General features: G+C 46.8%; 1 protein-coding gene across 1 annotated transcript in view; it reads right to left on the reverse strand.

Annotated features, from left to right (window-relative positions):
* The window catches only part of LOC129703628 (ephrin type-B receptor 3-like), a 109,353-nt gene that overhangs the window by 58,285 nt on the left and 34,081 nt on the right, over window positions 1–16,987 (reverse strand). The window contains 3 exon segments of the mRNA XM_055646237.1: window positions 4,126–4,438; window positions 4,440–4,799; window positions 10,503–10,567. Coding sequence (XP_055502212.1) covers window positions 4,126–4,438; window positions 4,440–4,799; window positions 10,503–10,567 — 738 coding nt within the window.

Below are 16,987 nucleotides of genomic sequence, written 5' to 3' on the forward strand. Positions count from 1 at the left end.
GGAATAGACGACGTTTCGGGTCGAGACCCTTCTTCCAAGAATCAGTGTTACAATGTGGTCTTCGAGAGGGGTCTCGACCCGAAGCGTCACCTATTCCTTCGCTCCATAGATGCTGCCTCACCTGCTGAGTTTCTCCAGCATTTTTTCGATTTTTCCAGCATCTGCAGTTCTTTCTTAAACAAGGGAATTCAGTCAATATTTTATCAATGAGGATTCTGAGAGACATGGCGCGTGAGTGGGCATTTATCTGCGCTGCCGCAGAGACGGCTTGCTCGACACAACGAGGGTAGTGGGAGGCACAGCACACACAGAGGACAGCAAAATCAATATTTGCCCAGATGGGACATGGTTTCTGCTGCAATTAAACATACTCCACTAGGGAGAGAGGATGATTAAGGGACGTGAGACAGATGTTGACACCATAAAGGTTTACACTAGGACAGCCTAATAAACTGTTAAGATGATTTTATCCTGCAGATTTATTTATCATAGACTATACCACCAAGAAACGAAGGTCAAATTTTCATAAAAAGATTATTGTTTTAAATAGAATATCAGAAGCAGTAATTGGGGCAACATCACACACAGGAACATTCACAGGGCAAGAGCTGCTTCTGTAGTGCCTCCCCTAACAACACTGGCCTTGCATAACTGGCCTTGCTCTGGTATTTTATTTAATCCACATGTTTAATCAATAATGTTTTATTAATAATGTTTAATGTTTTATGTGTCATTCCTAACTGTCACTGTATGTCATGCTGTCACTTGCGGGTGGAGCACCAAGGCGAATTCCTTGTATGTGAATACTTGGCCAATAAACTTATTCATAACAGTGAATAACAAGGGCGTCACGGTGGCGCAGCGGTAGAGTTGCTGCCTCGCAGTGGCAGAGACCCGGGTTTGATCCTGTGCGGTCCGTACGGAGTTTGTACCTTCTCCCCGTGACCTGCGTGGGTTTTCTCCAGGCGCTCCGGTTTTCTCCCACACTCCAAAGACGTGCGGGTTTGTAGGCTAATTGTCCTTGGTGTGTGTAGTGTGCAGGGGTCGCTGTTCGGTGCGGACTCGGTGGGCCGAAGGGGCCTCTTTCCGCGCTTTATCTCTAAACTAATAAACTAAAAACCCAAGGAATATTAAAAGACGCCCGTGAACGCACTGGTTTTATCCTCGGGTGGAAGTAAGGAAACATTTAGACTTTAGTCTTTAGAGTTTTGAGATACAGGACGGAAACAGACCCTTCGGCCCATCGAGTCCACGCCGACCAGCGATCCCCGCAAATTCACACTATCCTACACACAAGGGACAATTTACAATTTTACCAAGCCAATTAACCTACAAACCTGCACGTCTTTGGAGTGTGGGGGAGAAGGCAGGAACGGGGTACTGATTGGGGATGATCAGCCATGATCACATTGAATGGCGCTGCTGGCTCGAAGGGCCGAATGGCCTACTCTTGCACCTATTGTCTGTGACAACTGGCTTGCAACCAACAGTAATGGCGTGTCTTTAATTCCAAGTAATGCATCACTTTCAGCCGAGTGAGATGATCTGAATACAAAGCATGACATAACCTTTTGTAGGTTATAAAGTCCCCATACATCAGATACATGCATCGAACCAGACTCATTCATCATCTGCAGATCCATATCCAAACTAGGCCAAAGCTCAATTCCCAATATCATCTTGGTTCGGAGACAAATTATATTCTTTCCACATACGGTTTGAATCTGTATCAGGCACAATGCCCTTCATTGGTAGGTCATTAGAAGTTTCACTTGTGGTCAATAGACAATAGTAGGTGTTGTCGTAGGTAGTCGCCAGGATGATGCATGTTGTCATCAGGATTATGTAGGTTGTCACCGGTGCTGACTTCAGTGAATTCCATTGGCGACTACCTACGTCACCCTACGTCACCCGGCGACAGGTACCGGCGACTGAATTGTCTTCAGTTATCGCCGACAGGATCGTTACTTATCGTAGCTTGTCGCGGGTGGACGTAGGTTGACTTTGGTTGTTGCCTGTTTGGCCGTAGGTTGTCATAGCTGGACGTCCTAATGGGTCGCCGGTTGTCGGTAGCTTGCCGTAGCTGGACGTCGTAGACATTGTGGTGGGGGGAGGGGGGGGCTTTGTCGGTGACCCGCTACGAGTGTGACAGTCGCCGGCAGCAGCAGAAAAAAAATCGGCACAGTGGCCATTTTACGAATCACCTAGCCCCAAACATCATCACTTCAGTCACTAATATTGAGCCCTGCAGGTCAATCGATTGAGCAAGCTGAGAAATGAATGATGACAGGTGGGCCCAGCGGTGCAGCTGGTAGTGCTGCTGCCCAACGACGGCAGAGACCCAGGTTCAATCCTCACCCAGTCTGTGCAAAATATGATGCCAGGTTAAACTAATCTCCCCTGCCCACACATGATCCATCTCCCTCCATTCCTTGCCTACCCAAAAGCCTTTTATACACCACTATCGTATCTGCCTCCACCACCACCCCACGGCCGTGCGTTCCAGCACCCACCACCCTCTGTATAAAAAAACTTGTCTCACCCATTGCCTGTTTCCTGTTAATCTTTGCAAAGCCGTGCCCTCTAGTCTTTGAAATGTTCACATTGGGGAAAAAAGAGTTGACTGTCTACCCTATCTATGCCATGAGGTTCTCCCACAGATGCTCCACAGATGCTGCCTGACCCGCTGAGTTACTCCAGCACTCTGTGAAACGTCACCTTTTTTCCGCCTCTGCTTTTAGACTCTGTTCGACGTCACCTATCCAGCACAGAAACTGGCCCACTGCTGGTTACTCCACTCCATCCATATTAGTTAACTATCACCTATCCATGTTCTGCTGCCTGACCCGCTGGGACTCCAGCACTCTTTCTTTTTTTCCGATCTTTTTTACAGAAGCACAGAAATGGCCCTGGAAACTTAGAACATCTACAGGAGTGTGGGAGAAGCCAATTAACCGGGAAACGTACATCTCAGGAGTGTGGGAGGAAACCGGAGCACCCAGAGAAAACCCACACAGTCACAGGTAGAACATATAAACTCTGTACAGACAGCACCCGTGGTCAGGATGGAACCGGGGTCACTGGCGCTGTGAGGCAGCAACTCTACCGCTGCGCCACCGTGCCGCCCGGTGTCCTCAATGTCCCCTTCCTCAAAAATTAGACTTTGCAAGGCAGCGGAAAAAATATTCTACAGCGGAATGCTTACAATCAAAAACGCAAGGACAGACTTAACGTGGTGCATTTGTAACATTGGTTAAACTACAGAGAGTAAGAAGGAACTGCAGAAACTGGTTTAAACTGGAGATAAGACACAAAGTGCTGGAGTAACTCGGCAGGACAGGCAGCATCTCTGGAGTGAAGGAATGGGTGACGTTTCAGTTCAAGACCCTTCTTCGGACTGATTGGGGATAAGGGAAACGAGAGATATAGACAGTGATGTGGAGAAATAAAGAACAATACATGAAAGATATGCAAAAAAGTAACGTTTAAGAAAGAACTACAGATGCTGGAAAATCGAAAGGTTGACAATAATGGCGGAGAAACAGTGGCAGCATCTATGGAGCGAAGGAAATAGGCAACGTTTCAGGCCGAAACCCTTCTTCAGACTGATGTGGGGGGTGGGGTGGGTGGGAAGAACAAAGGAAGAGGCAGAGACAGTGGGCTGTGGGATAGCTGGGAAGGGGAGGGGAAAGAGGGAGAATAAACATTAGACAATAGGTGCAGGAGTAGGCCATTCGAGCCAGCACCGCCATTCAATGTGATCATGGCTGATCATCACCTATCAGTACCCCGTTCCTGTCTTCTCCCCTGAAGAAGGGTTTCAGCCCGAAACGTTGCACATTTCCTTTGCTCCATAGATGCTGCCTCACCTGTTGAGCTTGTCTAGCATTTCTGTCTACCTTCGATTTTACCTTCCAGCATCTGCAGTTCCTTCTTAAACATTCTCCCCATATCCCCTGACTCCGCTATCTTTAGGAGCTATCTTTAATTAGCTCTCGCGTGAAATTATCCATGGAACCGGCCTCCACCGCCCTCTGAGGCAGAGAAAGCAAGGACCACCTGAAATGCAAAAAGGACACAGGCCATTGTTAGCTGCTTGTAGGGTGAAGTGAATAGCATTCCTACCTTGGCAAGCGGCGTCCTTGTCCACAGGCTGGAAGCCAGCAGAGCATGTGCAGGCCCCGACAGGGACCATCCACTCCCCGTCCCCATTGCAATAGAGCTTCAGGGGCACCGAGACCTCGTTGGCGTTATTGAGGCAGGTGCCCGGAGCGATGACCAGGGACGTCGGCTCTGCTCCCGTCACCGTCTCGGGGAAGACGGCAAAGTTGGCGATGACCGATGGGCACTTCTTGTAGACGACGCGCAGCGAAATGATGGACATGCACGAGCCCAGGTCCTGGAAGGCCAGGTAGAATCCACTCTTGGACAACGGGCCCAAAGCTCTTGATCTTGGTGTTGACCCTGCCGGACTCCAGCTTGGAAAAGCTCTCGTCCGGGGCGATGGTGTCCACCTTCACGTACGGGTTCTCCATCCAAAACGGGGCCGTGGCAGTCGCCGAATCCGTGTCGGACTCGTAGTAGAATAAATTAAAAGTCTCCTTGCAGGACCCCGGGATATTCGGTATACTGTTACAGTCCCGCACCGTGAACTTCATCTCCACGTACACCCTCTGCACATCTTTGCGCTCGATGTAAGTTGTCCGGAGCCAGTTGTTCTGGTTCGCCTCCATGACGTTGCAGACCTGGTACGTGCGGATGGGATTCATGCCGTCATCGTAGCCGCTCACCTCTTCCCACTGCACAAAAACACACAAATAACACATGTCGGGGCAGTTATCACGCTGCTCTCCATCCGCCAGCTGCTTAGCATGCAACTTAACGCTCACCAATGTACGACGCTACAACGGACAATAAACTAAACTGAGTTCAAGAAGCTGCTGACGTTTTGTTCTGTAGAGTTATAGATAATGTATAGGGAGACCAGTGATCACCCTATACATGAACACCATCTTACATGCTAGCGACAATTTTCCATTTTTACCGATCAATAAACCTACAAACCTGCACATCTTTGGGATTTGGATGGGAAGACTAGTGCACCTACAGGTCACAGGGAGAACGTGCAAAACTCTGTACAGACAGCACCCGTGGTCAGGATCGAACCGGGGACCCTGGCGCTGTGAAGCAGCAACTCTACCGCTGCGCCACCGTGTCAATCCTATTCTTCACACATTGACAATTGAATAAATTGGCAGCAATTTAAGTTTCCATTCATTCACTCAGAGGGTGGTTCGTGTATGGAACGAGATGCCAGAGGACGTGGTTAAGGCATGTATTATAGCAGCATTTAAAAGACAAGGTATAGTTGGAGGATAACACAGAAAAGCACACAGAGTGCTGGAGTAACTCAGCGGGTCAGGCAGCATCTGTGGAGAACATGGATAGGTGACATTTCACAGAGTGCTGGAGTAACTCAGCGGGTCAGGCAGCAATATTACAAGTCGAGACCCTTTTTCAGATTGGAAGTGATGGGTGGATACAGGTGAGGGGGGCGGGGGGGGAGTTGGCAGATGGGTGAAGTAAGTGACAAAGGCTGGAGGTGAAAAGGAGACAAAATGGTGTCAGATCCAGAGAGAAGAGGAGTAATGAAATGTATTTCTGGAGGAAAGGATATGTGACACAATGCTACTCTGCGTTAATAATGCATGAACAAACATCCACATAATATTTAATTTACTTTTTCAAATCAGCTACTGAAATCGTTAGATAAAACAACATTACACGAGCTAAACTGACCATGAACAGAGGAAAAATCAATACTCAAACTTGTATAATCTTTGTGGACTGACTTCCTTGAGCAAACATTGGAGTCTGCTGCTTGAGGCAACCAAAATTCAGCGATGAAGATTTAATTTCCAACACATGACTGTCAATGTTCAGCTGAAGGCAGACACAAAATGCTGGATTGACTCAGCGGGATGGGCAGCATCTCTGGAGAGAAGGAATGGGTGGCGTTTCAGGTCGAGACCCTTCTTCATTCTGCTTGAGTCTGAAGCAGGGTCTCGACCCGAAACGTGGCCCATTCCTTCTCTCCAGAGATGCTGCCAGTCCCGCAGAGTCACTCCAGCATTTTTGTGTCTGCATTTTAAACCAGCATCTGCAGTTCCTTCCTACACATTGTGCATGGCTACGGTGACTAAGTTGTTAATGACGGCTAAAGTTCGCGGGCCTCGTTCAGATCAGGTCACATCAATGTCACGCCCCACGCTATTCTTGGAAGATCTTTCAAGAGCGGTGAAAGTTCAAATCACTCTAGACTTTAAGAATAAGGGCAAATAATAGGCATGAAGAACAAGGGGTCGGCCATTCAGGACTGACCACATTGAATGGTGGTTGTTGTGTTGGTTCGAAGGGCCGAATGGCCTACTCCTGCACCTATTGATCAATGACTTTAGAGATGCAGCACTATCCTACACACACTAGTAACAATTTACAATTTTACAGAAGCCAATTAACCTACAAACCAGCACGTCTTTGGGGTGTGGGAGGAAATTGGAGCACCCGGAGAAAACCCACGCAGATGTCGGGTAGAACGTGCAAACTCCAGACAGACAGCACCCGTCGTCAGGATTGACCCCGGGGTCTCTGGCGCTGTGAGGCAGCAACTCTACTGCTGCGCTGCATACCCATTTGAAATGTGTTGCCGATATTAATAGGAGCTGAATGCCTTTGGTGTCACTTATTTTAGCAAAATTAACGTAGAGAATCTTATCTATGATTTATTTTGGTTTGTGAAATCTCGTTAATTTAACTTCACTGGAATACTGACTGAATGAGGAGGTTATAGTCATGGGATAATACAGTGTGGAAACAGGCCCTTTGGCCCAACTCGCCCACACCAGCCAACAATGTCCAGGCTGCATGAATTCCACTTGCCTGCGCTTGGTCCAGAACCCTCCAAACCTGTCCTATCCATGTACCTGTCTAACTGTTTCTTCAATGTTGGGATAGTCCCTGCCTCAACTACCTCCTCTGGCAGCTTGTTCCATACACCCACCACCCTCTGTGTGAAAAAGTTACTCCTCGCATCCCTATTAAATCTTTTCCCCTTCACCTTGAACCTATGTCCTCTGGTCCTCGATTCCCCTACGCTGGGCAAGAGACTCTGTGCGTCTACCCGATCTATTCCTCTCATGAGTTTGTACACTTCTATAAGATCTCTCCTCATTCTCCTGCGCTCCAGGGAATAGAGACCCAGCCTACTCAACCTCTCCCTATAGCTCACACCCTCTAGTCCTGGCAACATCCTCGTAAATCTCTTCTGAACCTTTTTCAAGCTCGACAATATCTTTCCTGTAACACGGTGCCAGAAATGGACACAATATAACATGGTGCCCAGAACTGAACACAATAGTCTAAATGCGGTCTCACCAACGTTTGATGAAGGGGTATTAGCTACAAGGAGTGGTTGGACAGACTTGGATTGTTTTGTTATCTCTGCAACGCCAGAGGTTGAGGGGAGACTTGATAGAAGTGCATAAAATTATGAGAGGCGTAGACAGGGTAGACAGTCAGAACCTTTTCCCCAGGGTGGAAATGCCGTGGACTAGAGCGCATAGCTTTAAGGTGAGAGGGGCAAAGCTGAAAGATGAGAGGGGCAATTATTTTTTCCAGGGGGTTTAGGGTGCCTGGAACACGCTGCCAGGGGTGGTGGTGGATGCAGATTTGATGGGCACACAAATATGTAAGGAATAGAGGGATATGTATGGTGTGGGGATGGTCTTGGCATCATGTACGGCATAGATGTTGCGGGCCGAAGGGCCTGTTCCTGTGCTGTGCTGTTCAGTGTTCGATGTTGAATGATTATCAAATGAGTGTGGTCTCTGTGTAGTTGGTAGTGTTCCTCTAAACAAAATTACACTGGGATAGATGATAATGCAATACTCGGTGGGCCAAGGGGCCTGTTTCCATGCTGTATCTTTCAATCCAATTCAAGCCAATTCTGGAATAACTCAGCTGGACAGGCTGGGCTTGTATACTCTGGAGTTTAGGAGGATGAGAGGGCATATCTTATTGAAACATAAGATTATTAAATGTTTGGACACGCTAGAGGCAGGAAACATGTTTCCGATGTTGGGGGAGTCCAGAACCAGGGGCCACAGTTTAAGAATAAGGGGTAAGCCATTTAGAACGGAGACGAGGAAACACTTTTTCTCACGGAGAGTTGTTAGTCTGTGGAATTCTCTGCATCAGAGGGCGGTGGAGGCCGGTTCTCTGGATACATTCAAGAGAGAGCTAGATAGAGCTCTTAAAGATAGGGGATATGAGGAGAAGGCAGGAACGGGGTACTGATTGTGGATGATCAGCCGCGATCACATTGAATGGCGGTGCTGGCTCGAAGGGCCGAATGGCCTACTCCTGCACCTATTGTCTATTGTCCAAGAAGGGTCTCGACCCAAAACGTCACCTGTTCCTTCTCTCCAGAGATGCTGCCTGACCCGCTGAGTTATTCCAGCTTTTTGTGTCTACCTTCAGTGATAATATAATCCTTGGCCAGATACAGAAGGGGGAATGACATGGCATGTAACACTATTAAAAACACTTAAAACTGAACTAAATGGGCCATTTTTCCACCAAACACTCTATTTTTTTTTAAAAAAAAAATGAAAAAATGAAATGATTCAATTTATTGTCATTGTCAGTGTACAGTACAGAGACAACGAAATGCATTTTTAGCATCTCCCTTGAAAGGGAGACACAGGGCGTCGCGGTGTGCCCGCGCCTGCCGCCGTAACATTCCATTACAGGCAAAGGTGGGTGAAGTGTCTTGCCCAAGGACACAACGACAGTATGCACTCCAAGCGGGATTTGAACCGGCTACCTTCCGGTCGCCAGCCGAACTCTTAGCCCATTGTGCTATCTGTCGTCCTTAGATTTGGGAATTACGATAAACACCTCATAAGACTTAATTAGTGGATGTGGTGCATCTTATATGAATACTTGGCAACAACTAGCCAATTTGTAACAGATAATTAATGAACTGAGGAGCTGCCGCCTAATTTACCGACAAAATTTACAGGAAAATATACCCTATCATTGGCGATCATTCGTACCGTAATCTCAGCCATCAATTCCCTTGCGTGACCTTTATATAAGCAGGGCCCTTTTTAAAGCAGGAACTATCTACTGAAGGCACAAGATATCGCTGTTGCTGGAATCGTGATGAGACCAAAGACTGCCCTGACCTGGAATGCCGTCGGCCCATTACCTCCACAGATGCTGCCCGACACGCTGAGTTTAGTTTAGTTTAGTTTAGTTTAGAGATACAACGTGGAAACAGGCCCCCTCGACCCACCGAGTCAGCGTCTATCACACTAACACTATCCTACACACACTAGGGACGACTTTTACAATTTCACAGAATCCAATTACCCTACACACCTGGTAGACAAAAATGCTGATGAAACTCAGAGGGTGAGGCAGCATCTATGGAGCGAAGGAAATGGCAACGTTGCCTATTTCCTTCGCTCCATAGATGCTGCCTCACCCGCTGAGTTTCTCCAGCATTTTTGTCCACCTTCGATTTTCCAGCATCTGCAATTCCTTCTTAAATCTACACACCGGTACGTCTTTGGAGTGTGGGAGGAAACCGGAGCACCCGGAGAAAACCCACGCAGGTCACTGGTAGAACGTACAAACTCCGTACAGACAGCACCCACAGCCAGGATCGAACCAGGGTACCTGGTGCTGTAAGGCAGCAACTCTACCGCTGCACCACCGTGCCACCCCCCCAGTTACAATTTGTGTTCTGATAAACATCTATTGAACGCAAAATTTGAAACTGCTTCAAATGAGAACTAAGGGGCAAAGTAGACTTGATACGCAGCGGTGAAATCTGTCCACAATGTTTATAATAAATATATATTAATGAAATATTTTCTTTGAAGCAGAAGCTTCACAACTGCACAAATATTATTCTGGCAAAGAAAAGATGTTATGTAACGTATCCCATGAAGCTGGCTGAAATATGTAGCACTTTTTCTAATGTTTTAACAATGTACGTGGCTTGCAACAATTCAAGAAATTAAATCCATAAGTTCATAAGGACATAAGTTCTAGGAGCAGAATAAAGCCGTTCGGCCCATCAAGTCTACTCCACCTTTCAATTATGGCTGATCTATCTTTCCTTCTCAACCCCATTCTCCTGCCTTCTCCCCATAACCCCTGACACCCGCACTAATCAAGAATCTGGCAACCTCCGCCTTAAGAATAACCATTGACTTGGCCTCCGCAGACATCTTTGGCGATGAATTTCACAAATTCACCACCCTCAGAAGATATTGGGTGACATTTCGGGTCGAGACCGTTCGCCAGTCTGAAGAAGGGTCTCGACCCGATACATGTCACCCATTCCTTTTTCTCCAGAGGTGCTGCCTGTCCCGCTGAGTCAGTCCAGCATTTTGTGTCTATCTTCAGTACATCGAACAAGTTGTCCTCACCCCTGTCTCTGGGTATGCGGTCCACCCCAGCTCTGCTGTCGCCCATCTTGAATCCATCAGGGTCTCTGCGGGTCAGAAGAGAAACAAGATCAACATCAGGTACCAAACAGAAGTTGCAAAGATGCGACGTAAAATGCAAATCTGCAAACATAGAAACATAGACAATAGGTGCAGGAGGAGGTCATTCAGCCCTTCGAGCCAGCACCGCCATTCATTGTGATCATGGCTGATCAATAACCCGTGCCTGCCTTCTCCCCATATCCCTTGATTCCACTAGCCCCTAGATCTCTATCTAACTCGCTCTTAAATCCATCCAGTGATTTGGCCTCCACTGCCCTCTGTGGCAGGGAATTCCACAAATTCTCAACTCTCTGGGTGAAAACGTTTTTTCTCACCTCAGTCTTAAATGGCCTCCCCTTTATTCTAAGACTGTGACCCCTGGTTCTGGAATGCAATGCAAAATGCAAGTCTGCAAAGATGCAACACAAATTGCAAATTGGTGATCACAGCAGCTTAACCTCACCCTAATTATTGTCACGTGTATCGAGGTACAGTGAAGCGCTTTGTTTTGCATATTTAGTTTAGATTAGAGATACAGGGGCGGCCCGGTGGCAAAGCAGTAGAGTCGCTGAAGTAGGGTCCTGTACTGAAACATCACTCATTAATGGGCGGCAGGGTGGTGCAGCGGTAGAGTTGCTGCCTCACAGCGCCACAGACCCTGGTTCGATCCTGACTACAGGTGCTGTATGGACGGAGTTTCCTTCCACTCTCCAAAGATGTGTGGACTTGTACATTGTCCCTAATGTGTATGTAGGATAGCGTTATGGGGCTGTCCCACTGTACGAGGTAATTCAAGAGTTTCCTCTGATTCGAACTCAGAGAATTACGGTAATAGCCGCTCGTAGGTACTCGGGGCTCTCGTGGACATTTTTCAACATGTTCGAAAAATCTTCCCGAATCTTCCCGAGCGTACCGCGTTTCCCGAGTAGCTGCCGTTAGCGTTACGAGCAGCTAAGAGACGTCCCGAACTCCGATGTACCCGCTATGTACATTCTATGTGCTTACCAAGAGTTTGATATTTTTTTAAACTCGGGAGAGCTCTTGGATGAACTCGTACAGTGGGACAGGGCCTTAGTGCGCGGGGATCGCTGGTCGGGGCAGACTCGGGAGGTCCGATTCTCGCTTGTTTCCGTGCTGTATCTCTAAAACTAAACTAACGGTGATGGAAATGTTTCTCCACGACTTCTCTGGAAACAAACGTTTTTGAGTTTCAGCCACAGAATGTTTTGATTTGTCGAATACAAGCCGAGGTTTGCGGCACATAAATCAGCACTTCAATGGGCAAAGGTTAAGGAAACCCGAGGCACAAATTGTTCGGGAGGGTAGACGGGGTCAAAGGCAGAGAAGGGGGTTTAAAATGCACGTGGGTAATTCAACGTTAAACATGCCCTGGGGCAGAGAGAGGCTGTTACAAATCAGTGAGACAGGACCACGTGAGGAAGAATAACTACTAAGTTTAGTTTAGTTTGACAACAGACAATGGTTGCAGGAGTAGGCCATTCAGCCCTTCCAGCCAGCACTGCCATTCAATGTGATCATGGCTAATGATTTTCCCCAATCAGTACCCCGTTCCTGCCTTCTCCCCATATCTCCCCACTATTTTTAAAAGCCCCATCTCGTTCTCTCTTGAAAGTATCCAGAGAACCAGCCTCCACCGCCCTCTGAGCTGGAGAATTCCACTGACTCACAACTCTCTGTGTGAAAAAGCATTTTCCTCGTCTCCGTTATAAATGGCTTACCCCTTATTCGTAAACTGTGGCCCCTGGTTCAGGACTCCCCCATAATCGGGAACATGTTTCCTGCCTCTAGCGTGTCCAAACCCTTAATAACCTTATATGTTTCAATAATATATCCTCTCATCCTGCAAGATGTGAGCGGGTGAGGGTGATAATTGTGTCGATATTGATGAGCTGAGTACCACGGATGCGGAGAGGCAACGTATGAACATTAATGCGCGCCCGGTCTCATTAATTCTGGATGGTGACCTGTGGAAAATCTCCTGCCAAAAGTGTTTGTTGCCTAAACAAATCAATTAGTGCCATCACGAGATGTAAATCGACAAGAGCCTCTGTCTGGTCAGCGGGATCAGCTTATATGCTGGAGCCAGCAAATTGAGATGTTCGGGATCCTCTGCCGTGTTTGTTCAGCAGTATCTGAAACAATGCTGATGGCACAAAGCACAGATGATGCAAAAAAAAAACCGGCAGCTTTGCACCAGTGAATCTAAAGTGGGAATGGAATATTCAGGAAAAATAATATTGTTATTGAAACTTGTAACGGCATCTGCATTTTGCACAGCGGTCGACATTGGGCTGTGCTTGTGCAGCAGTGCATGGTGTATTGTTTACTATAATGGACTGGCTTCCTAACAAAGGAATCTCTTTTTTATTTCTCATGTTCCCGAATGTTGCTTTTGCTATTTTTGCATTCTTGCTATTGAGGGAGCGCAGTGTAGCAGGTTCACCAGTTTAATTCCCAGGATGGAGGGACTGTCGCATGCTGAGAGAATGCAGCGGGCTGGGCTTGTCTACTATGGAATTTAGAAGGATGAGAGGGGATCTTAAAGATAGCGGAGTCAGGGGGTATGGGGAGAAGGCAGGAACAGGGTACTGATTTGGCGATGATCAGCCATGATCACAGTGAATGGCGGTGCTAGCTCGAAGGGCCAAATGGCCTACACCTATTGTCAATTGACTTCTGTTCCCCGCTCGCGAAAAGGAGTGAGAGTGAATAAGACTAATTAGCAACACTGCTGTACAAACATGCGGTGCGAGATGTTGAGAGTTCCAAGGTCGGCCTGACTGTCTCCTTTCAAACAATTCAAGTCATTATTGAAATAAAACGCTGACAATCATCACGCTCTGAGTAAAGAAATTCCTCTTCACCTCCTTCCTAAAAGAGCATCCTTTAATTCTGAGGCTGTGACCTCTGGCTCTAGACCAGTGGTTCCCAACCTTTTTTTGGCCATGCCCCACCTAATCACCTTTAAAATCCTGATGCCCCCCCCCCATGTGGTGATATATAATTCTTATCATTTAAAAAGTGAACTCCGTTTCAGCTGAAGAAGCTTAAAACGCCAATACCTTGGTTGTAATAACTACACAATAAAGACCTTTTTTACCCAAAAAAATTATTTACTCAAAATAACATCTGAAACATAAACTACATATGTTTACCTGATGGAAAATCCTAAAAAATAAAAATCGAAAATTTGGACCCAGATTCAGATTCAGATTAAATTTTAATTGTCATTGTCAGTGTACAGTACAGAGACAACGAAATGCAGACCTCCTCAGTCGCGCTCAATTGCCCCCCTTAAAAATCAAATTGCCCCCCTGTGGGGCGTACGCCCCACGTTGGGAACCACTGCTCTAGACTCTCCCACTAGTGGAGACCAAAGATCCTATAGCGAGCAAGATAGATCACTCGACGAAAAAGACGTAGTACGGTCGTGGGCAGATTCATGGGTCATTTTCGGCCCCATTTCCGTAACCAGCTTCCGTCTCCGCAAAGATCCCCAAGATCCCAAAGATAACTAGTGCGGAGACGGAAGCCGGTTACGGAAACATCCTCGTAAAAATAAAAGTTATTTGGTAAAAGTCTCCTCCTCATTTTCAGAATTATAATTTATTAACACAAGCTGTTCCCCCGCAAAGTTGATTACACTGCTAGTCAGGTCGGGTTACTAAAATGGATGAAAAAAAGGCCCACGTTCCGGTCCGTTGCATACCACACGTCAGCCCATTGCATTTAGAAGGAATGGTCTATCTTGCTTCACTATAGGATCTTTGGTTGGAACATCCTCTCCACATCCACTCTATCCAAAGCTTTCACTGTTCTGTATTCACCATTCACGTTTCAGTGAGGGTTCTCCTCTCATTCTTCTAAATGAGCATCGTCATGACCCCACACCAGCCCGATTGGACATCGAACCACATACAAGGCTTTTCAAGGTACCTTGGAACACGTGACAGCAATGAACCTTAAACCCAATTTTTAATGACACCAGGAACTGCAGATGCTGGAATCTGGAGCTAAATACAAAATGTTGGAGGAACTCAGCGGGTGAGGCAGCATCTATAGAGAGAAGGAATGGGCGACATTTCGGGTCGAGACCCTTCTTCTGACTGATGTCGGGGGGGAGAGGGGATGGGACAAAGATAGAATGTTGGCGGAGACGATAGAACGAGTCGGAGAACTGGGAAGGGGAGAGGATGGAGAGAGAAAGCAAGGGCTATCTGAAGTTAGAGAAGTCAATGTTCATACCGCTGGGGTGTATGGGTCAGCCAGTCTCTGGGGAGGGGACGTTTTGGGTCAGGATCCTTCTAGAATTAATTCAGATTATTTTTTAATTGATATGAAAATTGACACATTTTTATTAAATATAAAAGCACTGGCATTAATCAACACGTTATTGATACATTATATATTCCCCAATTTAAAATGTATTTCCAAGGCACACCACCCCATTACCACAGCTCATCACTCCACCCACATATCACATTGCATACATTCGAGGAAGAGTCACAGCCTCACAGCGCCAGAGACCAGGGTTCAATCCTGACTATGGGCGCTGTCTGTACGGAGTTTGTACGTTCTCCCTGTCACCTGCGTGGGTTTTCTCCGGGTGCTCCGGTTTCCTCCCACACTCCAGAGACGTGCAGGTTTGTAGGTTAATTAGCTTTGGTAAAAATTGGAAATTGTCCCTAGTGTGTGTGTGTAGGATAGTGCTGGTGTACGTGGGGCGATCGCTGGTCAGCACGGACTCGGTGGGCCGAAGGGCCTGCTTCCGCGCTGCATCTCTAAACTAAACATTCAACAAACGATCAAATTTAATACTAATAATCCATGCAGAATCTTCCCGCCACCATCTTTTTCAGCTACCTACATCAGACACCAGATACCAAACCTCCATTCCATTGACTATATTTACACCTCACGCTGCCTCGGCAAGGTCAGCAGCAGAATCAAGGACCAGTCGCATCCTGGCCACTCCCCCTTCTCCCCTCTCCCATCGGGCAAGAGGTACGGAAGTGCGAAAACGCACACCTCCAGATTTGGGGACAGTTTCTTCCCAGCTGTTATCAGGTACCTGAACCATCCTACCACAACCAGAGAGCAGTACTGAACTACTATCTGCCTCATCGGACGCCAATGAAAAAGGGTCTCGACCCGAAGCATCGACTATTCCTTCGCTCCATAGATGTTGCCTCACCTGCTGAGATTCTCCAGCTTTTTTGTCTACCTTTGATTTTTCCAGCATCTGCAGTTCTTCCTTAAACACTCGGACTATCCTTGATCGGACTTTACTGGCTTAACCTTGCAATAAATGTTATTTCCTTATCATGTAACTGCACACTGTAAATGGGTCAATTTGAATGAATGAATAAGTTAATTGGCCAAGTATTCACATACAAGGAATTTGCCTTGGTGCTCCATCCGGACAATCATGTGTTGCTTTCCGCTGTCTGGATAGCACGCAACGAATGTTTTTCACTGTACCTCGGTACACGTGACAATAAACTAAACTAAAACAAAACAGATTGATCTCCAGAGTTTAAAGATGCGCGCCTGGCCATTTGTTCAGCGTGAATCAATACCCCTTACTCCCATAGGACATTCGTTCCTGCCCAGTTCACAATTCAACACCATTTACTCCTCGAGATATTGAACGAGAATGTTAGCAGAATTAAATTTGAAGTGATCTATTTTGATTTTTATTCTGCAAAAGTCCAACCTGTCACACACAAACACACTGGAGGATCAGAAAGAATATCAATTATTTTAAAAATGAATAAAAGCCAGAGCAGTAAGAATTGCTTTATTGCCCACTGCACACAAGGAGCCTAAAGCAATCACTGATTTTTTTCCACACATTTCTTCAGACTGGAGAAGTGTCCCATCCTGAAACGTCACCTATCCATGTTCTCCACAGATGCTGCCTGACCCACTGAGTTACTCCAGCACTCTGTGAAACGTCACCTAGCCATGTTCTCCACAGATGCTGCCTGACCCACTGAGTTACTCCAGCACTCTGTGAAACGTCACCTATCCATGCTCTCCACAGATGCTGCCAGCCCACTGTCTCCCTTTCTTCTTCCTGTACCCCATCCCCACCCCCACACCAGTCTGAAGAAGGGCCTCGACCTGAAACATCGCCTATTTCCTTCGCTCCAACATCGCCTCACCCGCTGAGTTTCTCCAGCATTTTTGTCTACCTTCGATTTTCCAGCATCTGCAGTTCTTTCTTAAACTTCAGATATTATTATATTTTCTCTTTGCTTCCTACTGTTTGTGCAAAGTTGTACAGCGTCATTATATATCATAACAAGTACTTTAATCTGTATGGATACAGAGACCATCATCAAGATGAGTACTGTTGGCTCCGAATCATAAGTTAAAAACTAAAAAGCATCGTGGCTGCC

This window comes from Leucoraja erinacea, chromosome 14 (assembly GCF_028641065.1).
Source record: "Leucoraja erinacea ecotype New England chromosome 14, Leri_hhj_1, whole genome shotgun sequence".
Classification (NCBI taxonomy): domain Eukaryota; kingdom Metazoa; phylum Chordata; class Chondrichthyes; order Rajiformes; family Rajidae; genus Leucoraja; species Leucoraja erinaceus.